The 21,538-nt window shown below is 55.4% G+C and overlaps 2 protein-coding genes across 8 annotated transcripts in view; both read left to right on the top strand.

Moving 5' to 3' along the window:
• Window positions 1–6,089, top strand: part of MAPRE3 (microtubule associated protein RP/EB family member 3) — a 54,030-nt gene extending 47,941 nt beyond the window's left edge. For 4 of the 6 annotated variants that reach the window (XM_043604334.1, XM_043604335.1, XM_043604336.1 and 1 more), the window contains exons 2-3: window positions 1,474–1,601; window positions 2,233–3,075. In XM_043604334.1, the coding sequence (XP_043460269.1) occupies window positions 1,481–1,601; window positions 2,233–2,969 (858 nt within the window). In that variant the 5' untranslated portion in view covers window positions 1,474–1,480 and the 3' untranslated portion in view covers window positions 2,970–3,075. Of the gene's footprint in view, window positions 1–1,473; window positions 1,602–2,232; window positions 3,200–4,491; window positions 4,647–4,763; window positions 4,917–5,159 lie in introns of those variants that run through there. The other 2 variants (XM_043604339.1, XM_043604338.1) reach the window with 2 other exon arrangements.
• A 4,094-nt stretch (window positions 6,090–10,183) lies between these two features.
• Window positions 10,184–18,670, top strand: TMEM214 (transmembrane protein 214). 2 transcript variants are annotated; one of them, XM_043604332.1, is made up of 17 exons: window positions 10,184–10,411; window positions 11,328–11,527; window positions 12,082–12,232; window positions 12,530–12,664; window positions 12,917–12,999; window positions 13,424–13,529; window positions 13,639–13,720; window positions 14,249–14,350; window positions 14,711–14,852; window positions 15,238–15,329; window positions 15,597–15,645; window positions 15,831–15,944; window positions 16,116–16,233; window positions 16,804–16,900; window positions 17,091–17,259; window positions 17,388–17,539; window positions 17,750–18,670. In XM_043604332.1, exons 1-17 carry the CDS (start codon window positions 10,267–10,269, stop codon window positions 17,874–17,876), a joined length of 2,064 nt encoding a protein of 687 aa, XP_043460267.1. In that variant the 5' UTR covers window positions 10,184–10,266; the 3' UTR covers window positions 17,877–18,670. The 2 variants fall into 2 exon arrangements, with proteins under 2 accessions (XP_043460267.1, XP_043460268.1); XM_043604333.1 differs by lacking the exon at window positions 17,750–18,670 and having other exon boundaries at window positions 10,215–10,411; window positions 16,779–16,900; window positions 17,388–17,504.
• The last annotated feature ends 2,868 nt before the right edge of the window (window positions 18,671–21,538 follow it).

The following is a 21,538-nucleotide window of genomic DNA, read 5'->3' as shown; positions in this document are numbered from 1 at the left end:
AATACGCGGTCCTTTTGTCTATCTTCTGTTTCTCCACTTCTGATAAAGACCTAGTTACAAGGTATACTGTGTGCTTAACTGTGCAAGTCGGTGACACTTGGCTGACCGTGGCTAGGGGGAGGATAAGGAGGAGCTCATATCCGCTGGCCAGAAGGGGGCGCCTCTGCCCAGCTCCAGCCATTGGTTGCTGTGCAGGAACAAAGGCCCAGCGCTGCCAAAAGCCAGAAACCTCAAGTTGTTTGTGTGAAACATCCCAACGTTAAAATATTGGGCACTAATTCAAAAATGCTTCCAGTGCTGGGAGTGCTGAACAGCTCAAGTCTATAAGGCAAATTCAGCCAATGGGGGTCTCGTTCATGACTGCGACGGAGAGTGGTGTGGTTTGGGCTACTTTTACATGGATTCTGATCGGAGCAGTATCAGGGGTGGGCCAGGAAAGACTGGAGGCTGGGGGGGCCTTTAGGAGACTACTGCTGGCCTTGGCCTGAGAGAGCGCATACATAGCCCCCAGGCAGCAGGAGACTAGTCTGAGCAGGGCACACTGGAAAGGACTTGATGGATGACTGGATATGAGTGTGAGGGGGCGTAGGCTATGTAGGATAACCCCAGGTTTCTAACGTGCGTGATTGGGTGACTGGTGGTGACGGTCGCTGGGATAATGAGTATAACAGGAGACGCACGTATTGAGGGGAGGTTCTAGACAAGCAGAGTTTAGGTGCCTGTGGGTCAGCCAGCAGGCCACCGGCCACAGAAATACGGGGTTTCAAGTCAAAGGAGAGGACAAGATTGGTCAGCTTTCTAAAACACAAATCTGGTCAGGTTACTGCCGGCTTAAAATCCTCTAATGGCTTCCCGTTGTCTGAACAGAAAGTCCAGACTCCTCCTCGTGGGAAACAAAGCCCTTTGCAATCTGTCCCTGCCAACCTCACTGTACCACACCCCAACACAAAAACCTGCTCCCCAGGCCTGCTGAACAGCTCAGAGTCCCAGAATAAGCCATGCCTTTGTTCTCACTGGTCCTTGGGCCTGCGGTACCCTTCTACCCCATCCCTTTGCATGTTTGGAAAATTCCCGGTCCTTCCAGACTCCAGCATCTCTGCTCCGAAGCCTTCGCTGACCTTGTCACGCAGAAGAGATCCCTCCCACCTTTGTGTCGTCTCTTAACTTCGTGTGTGCCGCTTTCGCTGCCCTGCCACTCCCTTCTGTGAGGGTTTGCCTGTCTGTAAACTCCGTGGAGGCAGAGACCACATCTTATCACCAGTTTCTTAGCACATGTCTGGCGTATAGTAGGCACTCGTTAGATGCCTGAAGAGGGAAATGCCTGAAGGGTTTTCCAGAAGGGAAAACCGCAAGGCCGGTCTGGAGGAAGATGCTTTTCACTCGCCCAGGACTGTCCAGCTCCTTCTGTCCTTACAGTCAAGGAACAGCACGCAGCCCCTGGATGCTGACCTTGCCTCTCGTCTTTCTTTGCAGCTGGGGTATGGCCGTCAATGTGTACTCCACGTCCGTGACCAGTGAAAATCTGAGTCGCCATGATATGCTGGCATGGGTCAATGACTCCCTGCACCTCAACTATACCAAGATAGAACAGCTCTGTTCAGGTAGGAGCCTGGGTGTGGGGGGAGTGGGCCCTGCTGGAGGGAAGGGGAGGGAGAGTGGGAGGCAGAAGGGCCACGGCAGAGAACGGAGTCGGAAATTAGGATTGAGGAGGAGAGCAGCAGAGCCCTAAACTAGTCACAGTCGTGGCGGTGAAGGAAATGAGGGTCTCGTGGAATGGGAAGAGTCCGAAGCGAAGAGCGGGAGAGGCTCAGGGAGGGGCTGCGGGAGGGCAGGGGCCGTGGGGTATCAAGAGCCCGGACGGGCAGCGAAGCCAGCAGCCCACAGTATGAGGTCTAATCTGGCCACGCTGGGCCCGAAGCTCAGCTGTTCTTGCAGCGCAGTCCTGGGCAAGTCGCTAGGTCTCAGTTTCCCCATGCACAAGATGGAGAGAACATGCCTGTCAAACTAGGGCTGCTGTTGGGATTAAATGACACGTACGCAGCGTTTGACGTGACCGCATCAATCTGTCGTAGTTGCTTTTATTCTGGGAAAGCTGGGGGGGGGGGGGGGATTCCGGCCGTATCTGTCCCACCCGTAGGACTGACCCTGCCAGGACAAGGAGAGAGGAGACTGGGTAGTTTGGGGGAGCAGCCCAGGCAGGGGACCCCTTCAGGCAGCTGTGCGTCTCCCCAGGGGCAGCCTATTGCCAGTTCATGGACATGCTCTTCCCCGGCTGTGTGCACTTGAGGAAGGTGAAGTTCCAGGCCAAACTAGAGCACGAATACATCCACAACTTCAAGGTGCTGCAAGCAGCTTTCAAGAAGATGGGTGTTGACAAAGTAGGTGCCTGCGCTCCGGGGGGCCCTGAGGAGCTGTGTGACCCTGGGGAAGAAGATGACCCGCCAGCCGGGGCAGCAGGGGCTGCTGGGGTCATTCCAGCTCTCACGCCTCTCTCCACCCCCCCTGCTCTCCGGAGGGAATGTTCCCCCAGCTCAAGGCATGGTGGAAAAACCCCCACACTTGATATCCTATCCTGCCGACATTCCTTCCCCTTCCTTCTCTCTGGACCCTGTCTGTCTCAGCAGCTGGGGCTCAGTGCACCGCTCCTACTAAGGTCCTTCTCTGTAGGGCCTGAGGAAAGTCTCTTGGCTCACTCTACTGCCTCAGTGGCCCCCAGCCCCTGGTTCCGGCACCCCCACCCCACAGGCACACGGCGGCAGCACCGAGGGCGAGGGCCGCAGCCGGCTCCTCCCGTGCCTGGAGGAGAGGGCCGTCTCTGGTTCCCGGGCCCGGCCACAGCGTCCCGGCTCCGGTGCCGAGGGAGGGGCCCCGTGGAGAAGGTGGAAGACGCCGCAGCCCAGGAGCTGGCTTTCCTGAGAGCAGTGGACCCTCTCACAGAGGAAGGCAGCCCTGCGGCAGCAGGTGGCTAAAGTTCTCTGCTTGTGTGGTCTGTTTCAGATAATTCCCGTAGAGAAATTAGTGAAAGGAAAATTCCAAGATAATTTTGAGTTTATTCAGTGGTTTAAGAAATTCTTTGACGCAAACTATGACGGAAAGGATTACAACCCTCTGCTGGCGCGGCAGGGCCAGGACGTAGCGCCCCCTCCTAACCCAGGTGATCAGATCTTCAACAAATCCAAGAAACTCATTGGCACAGCAGGTAACGTGCCCGAGCCGGGGGAGGGAGCGTGGGGGGCCGGACCGGCATGGCTCCGCAGCCAGGAGCGCCCCCTGGGCCGCCGGCCCGGCCCTGCCAGCCTAGAGGAGACTGTTATCACGGAGTTCAGATGACGCCGCCTGCTGCCCGCCCAGACCAGGGGGAATCACAGTAGGGAGGACAGGGCTGGAAAGAGGGCCGCAAACGGAGAGCCACCGGCACCAGCCATGGGGGCAGTGGTGCTGGGAGGCCCAGGGCACTGGCTTTGTGCCTTGAGATGACGGGGCGGCATGTGGCGCGGTTCGTCTGTCCAGGTCCATCCAGGCCAGGGGCCTGGTGCCAGCACCACACACCCTTCTTGCCCCCTGCCCACTGGACGCCCCCCGGGGACGGGAGTCTGCCAAGCTTCCCCCATTGGGATCCGATCTTCCCCTATTCCAAAGGCCCACAGCCCTGAGTCCTCAAGAGATGAGTCTTTTGAAAGGAGGCTTTGTCTGGGTTCGAGAGGAAAAGGGAGAGAAGCAATAGGGCGTTTGGGGGATGAGAGGGTTGGGGAAAGGAAGAGAAAGGAGCAGCCCCAGCATCTGAACCCGTCATAGCAGAGCCACTCCTCTGTTTGCGCTGCTGCCCCGCCTGGGCCTGTTCCCCCCCCCCCTCCCTTCACCTGCTTGCTTTGTGTTAGAAGCAGCCAGCTCTGTCTAGGGAGCGGCCATAGCTAGAAGACAAGTGGCCTCAGCATGCCGGGCTTGTGGGGGAGGAGCCGGGGTCCCGGAGTCAGGCCCAGCAGAGAACACAGAGCCCATCCTGAGGCAGGGATGCTGGGAGGGGCAGGGGCCCTGAGACTGAGCTTATCCCCGGGGAGGGTGGGGCTTCTGTCGGGAAAGACCCAGCAAGTGCCAGACTTGAGACCCTGCACCAGCTGCTTTTCCTCAGTCTCTGGCTGACAGTACAAGAGGGCCCAACCCTCCCAGCCCCACTTCCCAAATCCTCCTTCCTGGTTGCCCTCACTTCTCCCTCAGGCCAGCTCCCCCCCCTCCCCACACCTCATCCCTTCTTTGCTTCCCTATAGTCCCTGCTCTCCCAGGCTTGCCAAAGAGCTGCCCGGCTGCTATGGTGTCAGTGTGGCCATGGCTTGAGGCCTAGATGTCGATGCCCCTCCCGAGTGGGAGAGGAGGGGAGGGCAAGAGTGTCTGCCTTTCGCATGGGCCTGCCCCCGCAGTCATCACACCAGGCTGTCTCAGGCCCCGCGAGCCGTGGGCTCACGTGGCCCCATCCGACCTTTCTCCTCTGGGCAGTTCCACAGAGGACGTCCCCCACAGGCCCCAAAAACATGCAGACCTCTGGCCGGCTGAGCAATGTGGCCCCACCCTGCATCCTCCGGAAGAACCCCCCATCAGCCCGGAATGGCGGCCATGAGACCGATGCCCAGATTCTCGAACTCAATCAGCAGGTGAGTAGGGTGGGCGAGGGTCACTGAGAGAGCCCTCAACAAAAGCCAGGACCTTGGGTGGGAAGGGGAGTCTGGGGCAGGGGCCTCTGGCCTGAACACCGCCTTGTCCCCAAGCAGCTATTGGATTTGAAGCTGACGGTGGATGGGCTGGAGAAGGAGCGTGACTTCTACTTCAGCAAACTTCGAGACATCGAGCTCATCTGCCAGGAACACGAAAGTGAGAACAGCCCGGTTATCTCGGGCATCATAGGCATTCTCTATGCCACCGAGGTGAGCTCTGCCTTCACCCGCTCATGTCCCAGGCCCACTGGGCCCTCCCCATCCTGCCCCCTGCAGACCACAAGGGGTAGCACCCGAGGGGCCTGGGGGAACAGGGTGGGGAGAGCCCACTGAAGTCAGAGCCCAGGGTCACACAGAGATCAGCAGGGGAGGTGGGACTGGCTCCCAGCAGAAGTCTCCCCCTCTGCCTGGCCTGCCTGGCTCACCACTTCCCTCTCCCTTCCCACCCTCCAGGAAGGATTTGCACCCCCCGAGGACGATGAGATTGAGGAACACCAACAGGAAGACCAAGACGAGTACTGAGGGCGGCTCCAGCCCTGGCTGACTGCACGGCTGCCGTGCCTCCCCGCCCTGCTCCCGCCCCACATTATAATCCTTTCCTTACAGCCGGTCGGCGCCGGGTGCTTTGTGTCAGTGCCGCAGCACTGGGGAGTCAGGCAAGGAGCGAGGCTTGTGGGGACGGGGCAGGTGAGCAGGCAGAGGCCCGGTGGGCGCTGGGCGAGGCCTCTGTCCACTCCTCCACCCCTATTTATTTCCGTTGTCTCTATGCTGTGTCGGCCAACACTTCCCAGGGTGGCGCTGCCGCCGCCCGCCCCAGCCAGCCGCCCGCTCCCCTGACAGCCAGCAGCTGTATATTTGACAAAGTCATTGGTATATTTTTACTTACTGGATTTTCCTTGCACTTTACCTGTTCTTTTCCCAGGGCTGACAGCACGGGGCTCCGGGGCAGTGTGCCTGGCTTGGCATCCCTACCCCATTGCTGGGAGCCTCGGCAGGACTCACCCGTTCTTATTTATTTTGTCTTCTGACTTCCCAGTAGTTGAGGGGAAGGCTGATGTCGGGAGAGGGATAAGGGGACCGAGTGGGGGGTGCCTGAGGCCCCGGTGGTCAGGGAGAGGCGGGGGGAGCACGTGAGGGATGAAAATGACCTCCCGGCACCAGGCTCACCCACCCTCGGCCCCCTGCCCCCAGCACCGAAGCCCAGCACCGCCCCCAGGCCCCCAGCCACCCCTTCTGCAGCTTGGTTCATACCACACAGATTCTGCCTGGACCTTCCTGTTCGTCTGCCTCCCATCTGCCCTCCTCCCCGACCTCTGCCCCCTCGGGCCACCCAGCCTGCATATGTGTTCACTTTTATTTAAATAAACTTGTGTGGTAAAAGTCCATGCCCTGTCTCCCTCAAGCGAGCCACGGCCTGGGTCTCAATGTTTTTCTCCTCCCGAGCACTCCCCTCTCCAGAGGTGCCGGCCACGGAGCACTGCACCCCTGCCATCCTCTGTCAGGCCTAGAAACTGCCATTGGCGCATGGCCTCAGAGGCCAGCTCTGACCTAGTCCCCATCTCTCAACACTCCTGCCAGAGCTCTAAGGGAAGGAATTCACGGAGGCCCCAAAGCCCCAATCCCCGTGAAGGAACAAAGCTTGGGGCCATGGCTGTGACGATAGGCAACCCAGTAAAGTGGCTGGGGGTGGGGGCAGTTAACTGGGGGCAGGCTGGGGGCCCGGCCAAGGGTTGCTTTGGTTCAGTCTCCTTTGGGCCAGTCAGGGCGCATATTGTTATATACCTCACAACTGTGATCCAGTTGGGGACAAGGTATTATGTGACAGAGAGAGCTGAGTGGGTTACAAAGAGCAAGCAGCTCTGAGTGCTGAAGCCTAGGACAGCAGTGCCCGAGTGGTTCCTCCTTTGAACAAGCTCTGAGGAACCAGGAGTCAGGAAGCCTCACGTCATCCACACAGCCCTACATTCCTGGTGCGTGCCCCGGCAAAGGGCCATCGTAACCAATGGCCCGGAAGCCGACCAGGGACCGAGGGCCCTGAAATGAATGTGGGAACCAGGCCCAATCAAACAAAGTCATCTCGTTTACTGATGAAGGGACCAAGGCCTGCTTGTGACATGACTTGCTCAAGGTGGTAAAAATCTAGGTTAGACTTCAGACCTCCTGACGCATGATTCGGCGCTCATCCCCAAAGACCACGGAGGTGTGACCTCCAGAGTGTTCTTTCTGTGGCTGCAGGCTAGTAGTCCTTGTGTTTCCTCATCATCCTGAATTATGATCAAACTGGAACTGTTTCTCCTGTGACCCTGCTCCCTGAGCCTCTGCCAGACCACTGCCATTTCTCCAATGACTCCAGATAGCAGCCTTAGAGAAGCAGTTCATTCCTGGTCATTCCTCATTTGCTTCACCTCCTCCTTTTGACTCCCACCCCCACATAGATACTTCTAGCCCTATTCTACTTCTGTTTTTCTCCTCCCAACAAGTTCCTTGCCTGCTTTTATTGATCATTATGACTTTTAATTCCCTTGCCTCACTTCAAAGGGCTTTCCCTCCATTATTCCAGGTAGACACTGTAAGAGGTAGGGGTGCCCGGGTGGCTCAGTCGGTTAAGCATCCGACTTCAGCTCAGGTCATGATCTCAGAGTTCGTGAGTTCAAGCCCCACGTCGGGCTCTGTGCTGACAGCTCAGAGCCTGGAGCCTGCTTCGGATTCTGTGTCTCCCTCTCTCTACCCCTTACCCGCTCATACTCTGTCTCTCTGTGTCTCTCTCTAAAATAAATAAACATTAAAAAAAAAAAAAAGAGGTTAAAGTAGTTGTTCTGTGTGGCCCTAATCTTCAGGCCAAGACCTCACCCCGCCAGCAAAGTGCGTGTGGTCGCCAAAACAATGCCTCCTCCCTAAAGGTGTCCGGGTCATAATTCCCAGAACTTGGAAGATGTTAGGTTACATAACAAAGGGGGATTAAGGTTGCAAGTGGAATTAAGTCACTAATCAGTTGACCTTAAAATAAGGAGAGTATTGTGGGTTATCCAGATGGGCCCAGTGTAATCACAGGGTCCATACAAGTGGAAGGGGAGCAGAGGAGTGATACCCTGTGAGAGGGACTCAATCTGCTGGCTTTGACGATGGGAGGGGCCTGAGCAAAGAAACTCGGGCAGCTTCTAGATGCTGCGAAAGGTGAAAAAACAGATACTCCCGTAGAGCCTGCAGAATGGATCACTGTCCTGCAGACACCGTAGTTTAGCCCAGTGAGACCCCGCCAGACCCTTGCCCTCCAGAACCATAAGATAATAAACGTGTTGTTTTCATCCAGTAAGTTTATGGCAAGTTTGTTACGGCAGCGATAAAAATCTAACGTGGTAAGTCACACTGCTTCGGTGAGCTCACCCTTCCTGCCCCCACACTAGACACCCACCTGTCCTGCTTGACCCCACATCTTGATTCTTCCCTCAGACCCCACGTGGGTAGCTGCCCAAGTCCGCTGCACGGCTAGTGTCTGAGGCTGCTCTTGGAACGCCCAGAGTTCAGGGACATAAAGCCACTGCCGCCTCCTCCACCTCTTCCCGGTACCCTCATCATACTAAGTCTCTTCCTCGTGGAACACTTAGATGGTGAACTATAATTTTCTGCTTCCACATTTGTCTCACACAGGCTTCGAGTTCCTCACAAGCAAGCGAGGTGAATCCTCTAGCCCCCCTGGCACAGTGCCAGGTGCTTAGGTAGAGAAGGTGCTTAGAAAGTGCAGAAGCGCCTAAGTAAGTGAGTGACTTCTCACCCCTGGATACCAAGGTACAACAAATGAGCGGTCAGACCGTGCCAAAGAAAGATAGAAAAGAAAGTAACTTATTACAATCCTTTTTAACTACCTCCACCACGGGGCAGACCCTACGGAAAGCCCGGCCCGTTCTGTTTCTCTTCAGAAAAGAACATCTCTTCGGTGACCCTACACGTGACACAAAAAGGGTTGAGCAAAGGAGATCTTGTTGTGAGGTCGAGTAGAACTAAACCGATGATCTGAAAAAAATGAACTGGTGAACGAGCAGCTCAATTACGGTCCTGGGCAAAAGCACTCCATTTCGGAGGAAACGGAGGCAAGGTCAGCCACAGTCAGGCCAGAAGGGGCTAGAGGACAGGCAGGAGGCATTCCCCCCGCCCCACCCTATCCTTCACATATACTCACTTATTTTTCCGAAACAGTAGATTGTGCCACTTTCTCACTGGCTTCCCAGTCCACATTTCTGGCAGACCATAGCATATGGGTTCAGATCGCTTTCCACCCTTCTTCACCTCCCAAATCTCATTAAATACCATCACACTGAACTACTTTGTTTCCCAGCTTTGCCCTGCTGTGCCCCACCTCTAGGCTTTCACTTAAAGCAATAAACCCATACGGCTGGCCTGTTCTTTGCACCTGTCCTGATCGCCAACCAGTGAAAATTCTCCCTGTCCCCGGACCCATCTCAAATGCCACCTCTTTCAGGAAGGCTTCTCTAATCTCCTTCCTATCCTTAGGATATCCTCAGGATATCCTCATCACTTCCCCAGCTGTTCATCCTGTAGGAATTTGGACTCTATCAGTTGTTACAACAAGGCCTTGCCTGTCTTGTACCTGAGTACGGCAGGTATGAATCTCATCCTTGAATCTAGGAGTGTACCTGAAACAGCACATTTCCTTAATTGTAATAAGTTACTTTCATTTCTCCTCTCCTCCTCCTCCCCTACTGGGATGCTTTACATTTTGAGGTTTCACATGATACTACAAGCATGGTGGAAGGCCCTCCAGGGACAAAGTCAGCAGTAACCTCTTTGAGTGGTTCCTCAGGTCTGGGGCTCTTCTTGATGACTCCCTGCCACATCTGGGACTTGGGACTGACTCTTGCACTGAGGGTCAGAGCCATTCTTTCCTCTTCCCTGTAAGGGGAAACAGCCCTGGCGGTCCCAGAACCCCAGACTTTTCCCTTCTATTAGCGGGGGCCACCGCTCTCCATTTCCTGCTCTCCAAACACTTCCCCTACCCGCAAGCTCCATCCTCTTCCTTGTTCTTCCACAATAGATTTTTTTTTATAGCCCAATAACTTAAAGTTTAACCACTAACAACAAAAAAAACTAGCACTTTCCTAGAAGGGAGAAAAAATGTAATCTTCAACCTCGCCCCGAAGGTAAGGAGAACGTTCCATTCCATCTTTCTGGCACCGCTAGAAAGCAAAGAAAACCGCAATTGGTTACATTTCCAAGTCCCCCAATGCAGTGGCCTTCATACAGTAAATGCCCAATTAAAATGCTCTGAATACAACAGCCTCTCATCTCAACGCCTTTGCGTGGATTTTTTTTTTTTTTTTTTTTTTTTTTTTTTTTTTTTGCTACGAAGGAGACCCCAGCCGCCCCTCCCGACCCGATACCTTGCTAGAGATAACGCGGCGAAAACGAAAGACTACAAGTCCCAGGCTGCCTTGCGGTCGGCGTCACGCGCCGCGAGGCCCTGCGAGGAGACGTGGCAGAGCGCGGTGCATCCGCGCCGGACCGGAAAGCCCAGGGAGGTGGCAGTGGCGGGAGGGCCGGAGCCATGGCAGCCAAGGCGGCTGGTGGGGGGCGCTGGGAGGTGGTGAGGAAAGGGCGGCGGCCCGGGGCCGGCGGCAGTGGTAGAAGCGGCGGAGGGGACCGCCGGGCTCTCGGGGAGGCGAACGGTGTGTGGAAATACGACCTGACCCGTGAGTACCCACCCGGCCGGCCGCCAGCGCCGCCTCCCGGCCCCGGGCCTGCCCCTCCGGCGAGGTAGCGAGCAGCCACCCGAGCCCCTGGGCTGCCCTGCCGATCGGCACCCCCCGTTCGGCGAGCGCTGCCGTGCGTCGCCTCTTGAGCCTCACAGGAGGTAGACAGCGCTAGGAGGGAGCTGTCCTCGCCTCGCAGATGAGTTAACCGAGGCCCAGTGGAGTTAGGTGCCCTTTCCCGGGGTCACATGTCAGAGGGGACCAGGACTGCTGTCTGCACACACCCTACCAGCTGTTCCCGGCCCTAGCCTGGCCTCTGGGGCCAATGTCTGAGAGCTGGGGAGAGGCAGCCGGCTTCATCGTGCTCGGTGCCGCCTCCTTGAGTAACCAGCAGGTACTGGGGTGGGGGCTGGAGGGGGGGGAGACCGACGGGGGGAGCCCGGCAGCGGAAGGAACGACCCCACCACTCATTCTCAACACCCAGCGAGTATTTAAGTGGCGCCTCTTTCCTCGAAGTCTCCTGGAGAGTGGAGAGAGCTTGCCACTTGTTGATGATAGAGTTGTCACACTGGAACCAAGACAGAAAAGTCCTGACCTCCCAGACTGGTAGCCACTCACCAAGGAAGCCAGCCCTCTGTATCCTACTCCTCTGCTAGTTCCCACGCACTCTGACTTATCTAATAAAGAAATGCCTCACCTCTTTGAAAGAGCCTATGAACTCAAGAGCTGCCATGACTGAAAGAAGCAACCGGGAGGGCTGCCCGCCCTGCTCCTTAAGCAGGACGCAAGAAGGGCCGTTGAGGCAGGCTCCCCACTGGAGACGAATTTGGTGACAATGTGGGGAAGGCACCGCTGTTCCCGTGAGGCCCTCATGACTCAAGGATGGTCCCCCTTTCTCTGCCTGTCATTACCCCAGCTCCAATTCAGACGACAAGCACCCTCTATGAGCGGGGCTTTGAGAAAATCCTGAAGCGGCAGAATAAGGAGCAAGTTCCACCCCCTGCTGTGGAGCCTAAGAAACCCGGGAACAAGAAGCAGACTAAGAAGGCGGCCACCCTCGCCAACCAGAACCAGAAGCAGGGTCGCTTCCGCAGCCTGGAGGAGGCACTGAAAGCTGTGAGTGTGCCTAGACTTTAGGTGGGGAGACAACAGGGACGTGAGGCGTGGAGAAGATGAAAGGAACAAGGGGGTGGCGGTGGCCGCCGAGGGACCTGCGGAACTCGAGACACTGCTTTTGGGAGGAAGCATTCAGGAAAGGGCAGAAATCCCAAGGTATAGAATGCTTGCATTTAAGACAGATCGGAAATAAGTTTCTAGGGAAACCTAGATTACGCAAGGAGAGCCTTGAAGACCCAGGGATACTGGGGAGAGGGTAGAGAAACAGCTGTGGTTCCTCGCCCTGTGGAAGCAGCAGTGTTTCATTTTCCGTCTGGTCCCCTTGAACGTGTGAAGGGCTTAAGAGTATTGGGCCTTGAGATCAGCAATCCCAGCTGTACTCTTTTCCCCAAATATCCGGGTGCAGCAATAGTGTGGCATTCCGCATACTTAACACTTAAAAGCAGAAACCCTTTTTTCCTTCTGCCTTCACCTAGTTCACCCGTTTTCCCACCTCTGTCCTGTTTCCCTGTACTCACTCATAACGCACCACGGGGGGCCTGTATCCCTGGCAGCTCGACGTGGCAGCTCTGCAGAAAGAGCTAGACAAGAGCCAGAGCGTGTTCTCTGGAAACCCATCCGTGTGGTTGAAGGACCTGGCCAGCTATCTCAACTACAAGCTCCAAGCGCCTCTAAGTGAACCCACTCTAAGCCAGCACACTCACGGTTAGTTCTTCTGACTCCCTCAAAATCAGACCAGTTCAAGAAAACACCGAAAGGGCTGTGCGTCAGCCCATGAGTTAGTAAAAGAGCCCAGTGCCCCTACCCTGTCCTGATTCCTGTGCGTGAATCAAAGATGTTCTCGAATCATAACAGCTGTGACAGCGCCTGGGCCTCACTGGGATGGGGAGGATGCCAGCCTCAGTGCAGGGGGCCTCTGCCTGCACTCCCCATCCTCAGGGAGTGCACAGAGCTGCAGAAGCTTCTGGTCCTAGCACTCACGTGGAGGCCTGTCGGCCCCAGATTATCCCTACAGCCTGGTAAACCGGGAGCTGCGTGGGATCATCCGAGGGCTACTGGCCAAGGCAGCAGGGTCTCTGGAACTCTTTTTTGACCACTGTCTGTTCACTATGCTGCAAGAACTGGATAAGACGCCAGGTGAGTGGGCCCCCCTGTGAGGGTTAGCCCCCCCCCCCCATCTTGGAAACCTACTAGTCCCTTTTTTCTACTTCCAGATGGGCTGGGTGGTTCTGTTTCCAACAGGGAAATGTACTGATCTCCACACTCTTTTGGAAAGAGAAAGTTAGAAGTCGCTGGGCCTGCGTTCTGGGCTCACAGCTGCTAGAAGGGAGATTTCAGATTTGGGATGTCAAGTAGGGTATGTACGTCTGAGAACACATGTCTCTTCAGGGGAGTCACTACACGGTTACCGCATCTGTATCCAGGCCATTCTGCAAGACAAGCCCAAGATTGCCACCATGAACCTGGGCAAGGTGAGCTCAGGCTGGTGGTGGGGACACCAGGAGGCTAGGACTGGGGAGGCTGGGCAGAATCTACACTCTGGACCGAGTTAAGGGATAGTAGAAGACCCTGTAAGACCAGTATTGATGGCTAATGCTGCTAGTGCTTGCCCTGGATGTGCTTTGTATGTACGTGAGGCAGTCATTTTATAGAGGAGAAGGTTGAGCTGCGGAGGGGTTCAGTAACTTTCCTAGAGTTAGTAAACTAGTAAGCGGAAAGTATGGTCGAAGGCCACAGCCTGGTGCCAGAGCACATGCTGTGAATCACTACCCTGTACTACTCCACTGCTCCGTGGCCTGTCCCTTGTCTCCCTGTTGACATCTCTTCCTGCCTGGCGTTGGGGTGCTCCTGGTGCTTTGCCCCATCCCAACCTGCCTTTCCCACCGGTCTCCTCAGTTCCTGGAACTGCTAAGGTCTCACCAGAGCCGTCCAGCGAAGTGTCTGACCATCATGTGGGCCCTGGGTCAAGCAGGTTTTACCAACCTCACTGAAGGACTGAAAGGTAACAGAGAAGGGGGGCAGGAAGAAGGGTGGTCTTGGAAGCAGTAAGCTTTTTAACATCCCCAGTGGGTCCGAGCCTGAGTCTTCCTCCCTGAACTTTGTCTCCTCAGTGTGGCTAGGGATCATGCTGCCTGTGCTGGGCATCAAGTCTCTGTCTCCCTTCGCCATTGCATACCTGGATCGGCTGCTCCTGTGAGTAACTGGGTGGGGGAGGGGGGGCGGGGGGGGAGGGGACAGCCAGGAAGGCTTATGGTGTCCAAAGTTCCTGCTTCGGGGGCACCTCGGTCAGCTGAGCATCTGATTCCTGATTTTGGCTCGGGTCATGATCTCATGGTTTGTGGGTTTGAGCCCTGCATCGGGCTCTGCACTGATGGTGCTGAGCCTGCTTGGGATTCTCTCTCTCTGCCTCTCTCTGCCGCTCCCCTGCTCATGCTCCCTCCCTCAAAATAAATTAAAAAAAAAACTTTTTAAAAATTTTAAAACAAAAAAACACAAAGTAGCTGTTTCAGCAAAAGGGGATGCTGTGATCCTGGCCTCCATAGATGTGAGGAAAACCAGGACCAGCCCCTCCCGATCAGAATGTGAGGAAGGAAAGGAAAGAAGCTATTAAGGGGTAGGGGGTGGGGCAGGGTTTATGCCCATTTCCCTAGATGTTGGGTTTAGCTGGGTTCACAGCCTGTATGGTAGTCTCCACAAGTCTATTCCTTCCTTCCCCCATAGGATGCACCCCAACCTCACCAAGGGCTTTGGCATGATTGGCCCCAAGGACTTCTTCCCACTTCTGGACTTTGCCTACATGCCCAACAACTCCCTGACACCCAGGTAAGACTACCCTGGGGCACACCTGCTGTGAAGGATCCCAGCAGAGTCAGGAGCAGGCAGCATATTTCCTGTCCCCTCTTCTCCAACCATCCTAAATTTGAGATTCTCAACCTGCAAGGTTCAAGGGATCGGTGAACCTCCTGAGATTGTGTGGGCCCTCGAGTATCATTGCCATATGGACGTTTTCCTGGGGAGAAGATCCATGACTTCAACAGATTTCCCGGGGACTCTCTGTGTTTGAAAAGACTCCTTGCCATTATAAGGCCCTTAGCGACTCCCCTCTCTCGGGCAGGAAAAGGGACACCTCACATAGCTCCATTTAGAGCCTGTGCCTGGTTCTCCTCCCCACCCCCACCCCAGCCTGCAGGAGCAGCTGTGTCAGCTCTACCCCCGACTGAAGGTGCTGGCGTTTGGGGCGAGGCCGGAATCCATCCTGCATACGTACTTCCCCTCCTTCCTGTCCAGAGCCACCCCTAGCTGCCCTCCTGAGATGAAGAAAGAGGTGAGGAAGTGGCGGGAGGCCGCTGCAGAGGTCCCTACCTGCTGGTGAGGTCCCTGCCTTCATGGGACCTGTTTCCTGGGCACCTCCTTAGCTCCTGATAGCCACCCGCCCCACTCGCACACCACCCTCACGAGGACGGAGCTAAGCTGGTCTCTGATGTCCTGCCTCTTGTGGACGGGTGACCTTCCATCTCAAGCTCTAGATTGGGAGTTCCAGCCTCCCCGTTACGACCTCTCAGACATTTCTGGGGTCTTGGCATGATTTCCCCATTCTCTGGGATGGGTGTGTTGCCTGGGCTGCCCCACTTGGGGGCCAGGGGTTACCTCTCAGCACCCTCCCCTCCAGCCAGCCCCAGGCCCCAGCAGTTTCTCCTGTCCCTATGCAGCTCCTGAGCAGCCTGACCGAGTGCCTGACGGTGGACCCCCTCAGCGCCAGTGTCTGGAGGCAGCTGTACCCCAAGCACTTGTCACAGTCCAGGCAGGTGGGGGTGGGGGGCTGCCCACCTCCAGTCCATACAGAGAAGCCTAATCCATGCTTCCCCACCTGTCCCTAGCCTAGAAGTAGAAGAGGAAAATCTGTCACTGTCCTTCGGGTTCGTGCCTCTCAAATTGAGCGGGAATGTTGCTGGGGTGGCCTCTAGGAAGCTGCCCACTGTGGGAGGGAAGTGAAGGAGCCAGGGCCTAAAGGGGGACGGGAAGGGCCAAGTGGGCCCCCTGATTGCAAGGGGTTGTGCTTTCCCCATAGCCTGCTGCTGGAACACCTGCTCAGGTCCTGGGAGCAGATTCCCAAGAAGGTGAGGAGCTGGGAGGACATGGCAGGCTGAGCCTCGTCTGGGTTCTGGGTTCGTACCCTTCAACCACTGCCCCCCTCCCTGAGAACGCACTGTATTCACTGTGTGGACAGTGAAACAGGGTGGAGGCTCGGTTCCCTTACAGACTGAATGCTGTCCTCTCAACCCAGACTTTTCTTATCCGATAGACACAGAAGTCTTTGCAAGAAACCATTCAGTCCTTCAAGCTTACCAACCAGGAGCTGCTAAGGAAGGGCAGCTGCAACAACCAGGATGCCGTCACCTGTGACACAGCCTGTAAGGTACCAGCACCCAGCCCTCCCCAGCCCGCGCACCGTCCTACACCTGTGGCTCAGCACATTCTCCGCCCCACCTGTCCCCGGAGGGGAGGAGGCCTGGCTTGAGGCCCGCCTTAGGAGGCGAGGACCACCCCCTTCCCTTCTGACCACCGGTCCTTCCCCCTCCCCTCGTAGGGCCTGTTGCAGCAGGCACGGGGCTACCGGCTGCCCTGGACACGGCTGCTCCTACTGGTGCTGATCTTTGCCGTAGGTTTCCTGTGCCATGACTTCCGATCACATAGCTCTTTCCAGGGTAAGCAGTGATTGGCAGGTGAGGAAGATAGCACGAGGGTGAGGCACGGAGCTAGGTGTAGTGGCCACTGCCCCTAATACAGCCTTGTCTTAGTCCTACAGAAGAAACCTTTCCAGGCAGGCTTTTCTGTCCACAACTGTGACATTACCGCTTCAGATTGGACTGTTGCTTTGCAGTGTAGAAATGCTTGTGTATGCACGGTCTTGTTTGAGAAAGTGTTATCTCCTTTTTAACTCCTGAGGAAATTGAGGGTCACATTTACCAATTAGCTTCAGATCACGGCTGGTAAGTAGACGGGTGGATCCTCCAACCCAGGCTTCCTGACACCTGCCTGGCTGCCTCATTCCCATTCACCCGGCCCAGCAGGAGAAATGGGCTCAGCTCCCCAGGCCTGCACCCCTCCCTCCAAGCGAGCATGCTCCAGAGCAGACTGGAGCCAGCTCTGCAGCCCTGTGAGCACGCTGCATTCTGCTACATCCCCCACTGGGCCTGCTCTGGGGCCTGTAGTGTCTGTCTCCCCACTCCCTGTCCCCCTTGCCCCCCAGCTCACCACGGGCCCCCTTTACTCAGCCTCCCTCTCTGGCCGGTTACTTCAATCATCTGGGTTCTTGCCTGCTGGCCAGCACGTATGTGCCAAGGTCTACTCCTACAGCCTGCAAGGCTACAGGTGAGCTCCGCCTGGGGAGGGGAGAAAGGAGGTGGCCGGGAGAGGGCTTGGTGTTCGAGGTGGTGGCGGTATCGGTCGAGAACGATGGCAGTTTTCCCTCCCCAAGGCCTCCCTTCCCCCCAGCTGTTCTCAGGGGAGCCGAGCTGTCTGAGGAAACTCGGCCTTCCTTTCTCCCCTCCATCTTGTACAGCTGGCTGCAGGAGACCCTGCCAGCCTGGGGCTCCCACCTGCTGACCGTGGTGAGGCCCGGTTTGCAGCTGGCCTGGACCCACACCAATGCCACAGTCAGCTTTCTTTCTGCCCACTGTGCCTCCCACCTTGCCTGGGCTGGTGACAGCCTCACCGGCCTCTCCCAGAGGGTAAGCCAGATACAGGGAGGATGCTGGTCTGCCCAGGGGCCGGAAGGTCCAGCCCCGTGTGGAGCGGGTCCTCAGGACCAGGATGCGTTCTCCCGGTGCTCTAACCGCCCCCATGCTCTGTGCTCCAGCTACAGATCCAGCTCCCCGACACCCTGATCCAGCTGCTCCAGTCTCTGAGGGAGCTGCTCCTGCTGCTTTACCACAGTGTGTTGCTGCCGCTGTGGCACGTCCTGCTAGAGGCCCTGGCCCGGGCCCAGGAGCGCTGCCATGAGGCATGCAGGTGAGAGCCGCGTCCAGCGCTGCAGCAGGAGCCCCGGAGCCCCCTGCCCTTTCCCCAGGGACAGGGCTCTCCGTCCAGTCTCTCCCTGTGCCCCGCCCCAGCGGTCAAGCGTCCCTCGGCGACTCCGGGATGCGGGTTGTGGGTCTGAGCTGCAACCCTGTGACTTGACACCGCCTCCGAACCCCCACAAATGTTCTGCTTTCCTCCCAGAGGTGAGGTGACTTGGGACTGCGTGAGGACACAGCTCAGTGCGGCTGCCCGCTGGACCTGGCTCTGCCTACAGGACATCACCGTGGCTTTCTTGGACTGGGCACTTGCCATGATATCCCAGCAATAGGCCCCGCGTCCCCGTCTGGGGCAGCCCTCGGAGACTGCTGGGGGGTTTCCGCAAAGGAGTCTTTTTTACTTGGCGCCCGAGTTCTGTCTCCTAGGCAAGTGGCCAGTGGCCTCTGTCCCACTTCTACGTTTGGTGGGGACTGAGCCCAGAGGCATCTCAGCCTCCTACCCCTGATCCCACTGAACACTTGCCTGGCCCTGTTGCATGTAGCTCCCGGCCTCTGTCCTCAGGCCGGTAGCCTCTGTGGCCCGTTCTGGTCTCCTGCTCTCCACTTCCTTCCATCTCATCCCCGAAGCCCCAAAACAGCTCCTCTCCAAAGTGGTGGGACTCCACTGAGTGACATCTGCATTCTTTTGACGAGTGATTCCTGCTCCCAGACTTTGGTCACGGTGGAACAAGGAGAGGGGCCTCCAGAAGAATATAGCACCGTAGCGGGCGACAGTGGCCTCGCCTCAACCCACAGCCTGGGCGTGACTGTCGGTGGACGTGAGGGCTGGCCGGAAAGGCCTTTCACCTCCAAATGCCCAACTTAAGTCCTTTGAGGCCCCTCACTGCCCCCCCTCCATCGTGGTCCTACTTCCTTACTCTCCACTCCCCTTTGTTGCTGGGGGACTCTGCCTCAAGGTTCAGCTTATCTCTGCCGCCCAGCCCTACCGTCTGCCTGGAGAGCAAAGCCCAGGTGGTTGTGTGCCTCGGGCCCAGCGAACCTTCCAGCAGCCCGTCGAGACGGGATTCAGCATGTGGCCCCTGGGTATGCCTACTGGGTGGAATAAAGGACACAGGTGTGATTGCCAGCTTTCCTGTCCGCATCGTCACGTCGGGATTCCCGTGGTTGTGAACGGGACAGCGAAACACTGGGCATATGCGTGTTCTCCTTTGGCTCCCTGCCTCCTGGAGGTTGTAGCCACTGGCTGCAGGGGAGCTTCTGGCAGGGAAAGCTCATGCCCATCACTCTAAACTTGGACCTGTTGAGGATTCCAGACGCTCCTTTTGCTGCCCTAATCATAGTGTCCCACTTGCACTATGATTCGTGTCCCAACACCTACCTTGATGGCTTGACTATTTTAAGCTGGAAAAAGCAGGGAGAGTTTCCTAGGGGAATTCTTGGTCTGTGATTGGTGGTGTTCTCTTCCTTGCTAGGACCTTCATTTTATTTTATTTTTTATTTTTATTTGTATTTTTATTTGTTTTTAGGTAGGCTCCACGCCCAGTGTGGGGCTTGAACTCACAACCCTGAGATCAGAGAGTCATGTGCTCTTGGAGAGAGCCAGCCAGGCTCCTTGCCAGGACCTTAATTTATTAATTAGTTTTATAAGGCAAGGAGTGAAAGATGTAGGACTCCAAAAGACACACGAGTCAAGGGCCTATCACCAAAGCCCCTTTTTGTTTTTGACTGGGGACTGTAAGAGCTGCACAGGCTTTCCACTCTCACCTCAAGATTCTAATGTTTGAAATGTAAGCAGTGCTAGAGGTGCGCTGTCCACTCCGACCCCCCCAGGCTGGTTCCTGCTTCCATCAAACCCTGAGATGACAGCAGGATGATGGCCAGCTACCACTTTCCCATTCAGTTGTTGCCCTGAGACTCTGCCTATCAAGTAGCCAGCGTAGAAAAATCATGGCACAAAGTGAGGTCATGAGTACAATGGCGTCTCCCGTCGTGTTCTCTTCCCTTGTTAGGATGTAACTCTTAACCTGTCGAGCGTTAAACAGTCCACGTTGGGCAGAACCCTGCTCCTAGTGACAGGTGACCACGACCATTTTTCCCAAGGGAAAAAAACCCACCTGGCAGCTAAGGTCTGGGACTGCTAGGCAGGACTGTCCAAGGGTCCCAAGACCTCACTTCTTCCCAATCAGAAACAGGTGCAATTCTTAAGAATAGCGAATCCTTCTAACTGGCCTGAATTCAAGGCAAGTTGAAGGAAGGGCTGCTGTGAACCTGGCTTGGCAACAGCATAGGACAAGTAAAATGACGACCCTGTCCTATGATGACATTGAATCACCAACGCTGCTGGACTGTCACAATCCAGCAAATCAAAGAACGCCACTTAGGAGTGCTGCGTTGGTTTCTAGTGTGTACGAGATTTACCTTGCTGGGTTTGTTTAATTTCTGACCTAGAATCCTGGGGTACAACGTGTAATCAGGTTGGCTGGGGCCTCCACAGCTTTTCATAGGGACACTGACACCCTAATTGGCTTTATTTGATAAACCCCGTTGTTTGACCTGTTACTGGAATTGTCCAGAATTTCTCCAGTGTCAAGAGTAGTCGTCCAACACTGCACCTGCTGTCCAATAAAGCTAAACCAGACACCCAGAAGTTTCACATTTGGCAGACCTGTCAATGCACAAGCATCTAAGCTGAGCCAGTGAACCGACCTAGTGTGGACTAGACGAGCAGACCCAGGCTGACGGGTGGGCTATCACCCTATGATGATGGGTGTTACTGGAGGGACAGAAGTCACCTGACGCCTCAGAAGGTCACATTTGGACATTGTAACTTTACTTTTTACACAGCTGGAGTTCTACAGATAACATGCCCCAAACAACGAAGGGCAGTTTGAGTATGGTTATCTTTTGTCAATCTCTTACCAACTCCTGTATGGGCCTGCGAGTTCTGGTACATGACTCATTTGAAACACTTCTTCCCAAAAGGCTTAAAGCACGTTTCTGGATGTGTACCTATAGTGCCAGCTTTACAGCAGGGCAGCTTAATGGGTGGTCTCACTTCCCCAAAGCATGGCGTCGCTAGACTCACCTGTAGCATTGCCAGTCCCTTCTCAAATGCCATCACCCCTGGGGTGGAGCGTTTCCCACGGAGACGGGCATGCCTGCCTGTTCAAATGATGATTTCAAAGACTCTCTAAGGACATAGGAAAATGCTTATAATTGAGCTCAATTTGTTGAAAATGGGCTATAATAAAAGTATCCAGAAGAGCGTTGGCAAGGATGTGGAGAAATGAGAACCCTCCTACATTGCTGGTGGGAATATAAAATGGTTCAGTCAGTGTGGAAAAAATTTGGTGGTTCCTCAAAGAGTTAAACATATAATTACCACAAACCCCAGCGATGTCACTCCTATACACCCAAGATAAAAACACATATCCACACAGAAACTTGTACATGAATGTTTATAGCACTGTTATTCATAAGAGTTAAAAGGTGGGAACAGCCCAAATGCCCATCAATAGATGGATAAACAAAATGGTATAGTGATACAATGGAATATTATGCAACCACCAAAAGGGAGAAGGTGCTGACACGTAACACAACCCGGAAGAGTCTCAAAAACATTATGACAAGTGGAAGAAATCGGACACAAAAGGTCACATATCTTATTATTTCTCTTATATGGGATCTCCAGAATAGGCAAAGCCATAGAGAAAAAGCAGGTTAGTGGTTGCCTGGGCAGGGGCGCCGGTCGGGGAGTGGGGGAGTGGTGGTGGGGAATGATTACTTAAAGAGTACAGGATGTTCTTCTAGGGTGATGAAAAAAATAAGTTTTGAAACTAGAGAGAAATGATAATTTGCATAATACTGTGAATGCACGAAGTGCTACTGAACCGTTCGTACTTTAAAACGGTTCATTGTATGTTATGGGAATCTCGTCTTAAAAAAAAAAAAAAAGTTCGGTTTACCAGCATCCTTCCCCTCAAGAAAGAGAGTC

The sequence above is a fragment of the Prionailurus bengalensis genome, chromosome A3 (assembly GCF_016509475.1).
Source record: "Prionailurus bengalensis isolate Pbe53 chromosome A3, Fcat_Pben_1.1_paternal_pri, whole genome shotgun sequence".
Taxonomy (NCBI): domain Eukaryota; kingdom Metazoa; phylum Chordata; class Mammalia; order Carnivora; family Felidae; genus Prionailurus; species Prionailurus bengalensis.
The sequence above is the reverse complement of the archived record's forward strand: the minus strand, read 5'-3'. Positions and strand labels throughout refer to the sequence as shown.

Bases quoted from the DNA above. Each gene is read 5' to 3' on its own strand.
- TMEM214 (XM_043604332.1), top strand. From the start codon at position 10,267: ATGGCAGCCAAGGCGGCTGGTGGGGGGCGCTGGGAGGTGGTGAGGAAA. The intron at 11,528-12,081 runs GTGAGTGTGCCT...TATCCCTGGCAG, and splicing joins TGGAGGAGGCACTGAAAGCT to CTCGACGTGGCAGCTCTGCA. The intron at 17,260-17,387 runs GTAAGCCAGATA...TCTGTGCTCCAG, and splicing joins TCACCGGCCTCTCCCAGAGG to CTACAGATCCAGCTCCCCGA.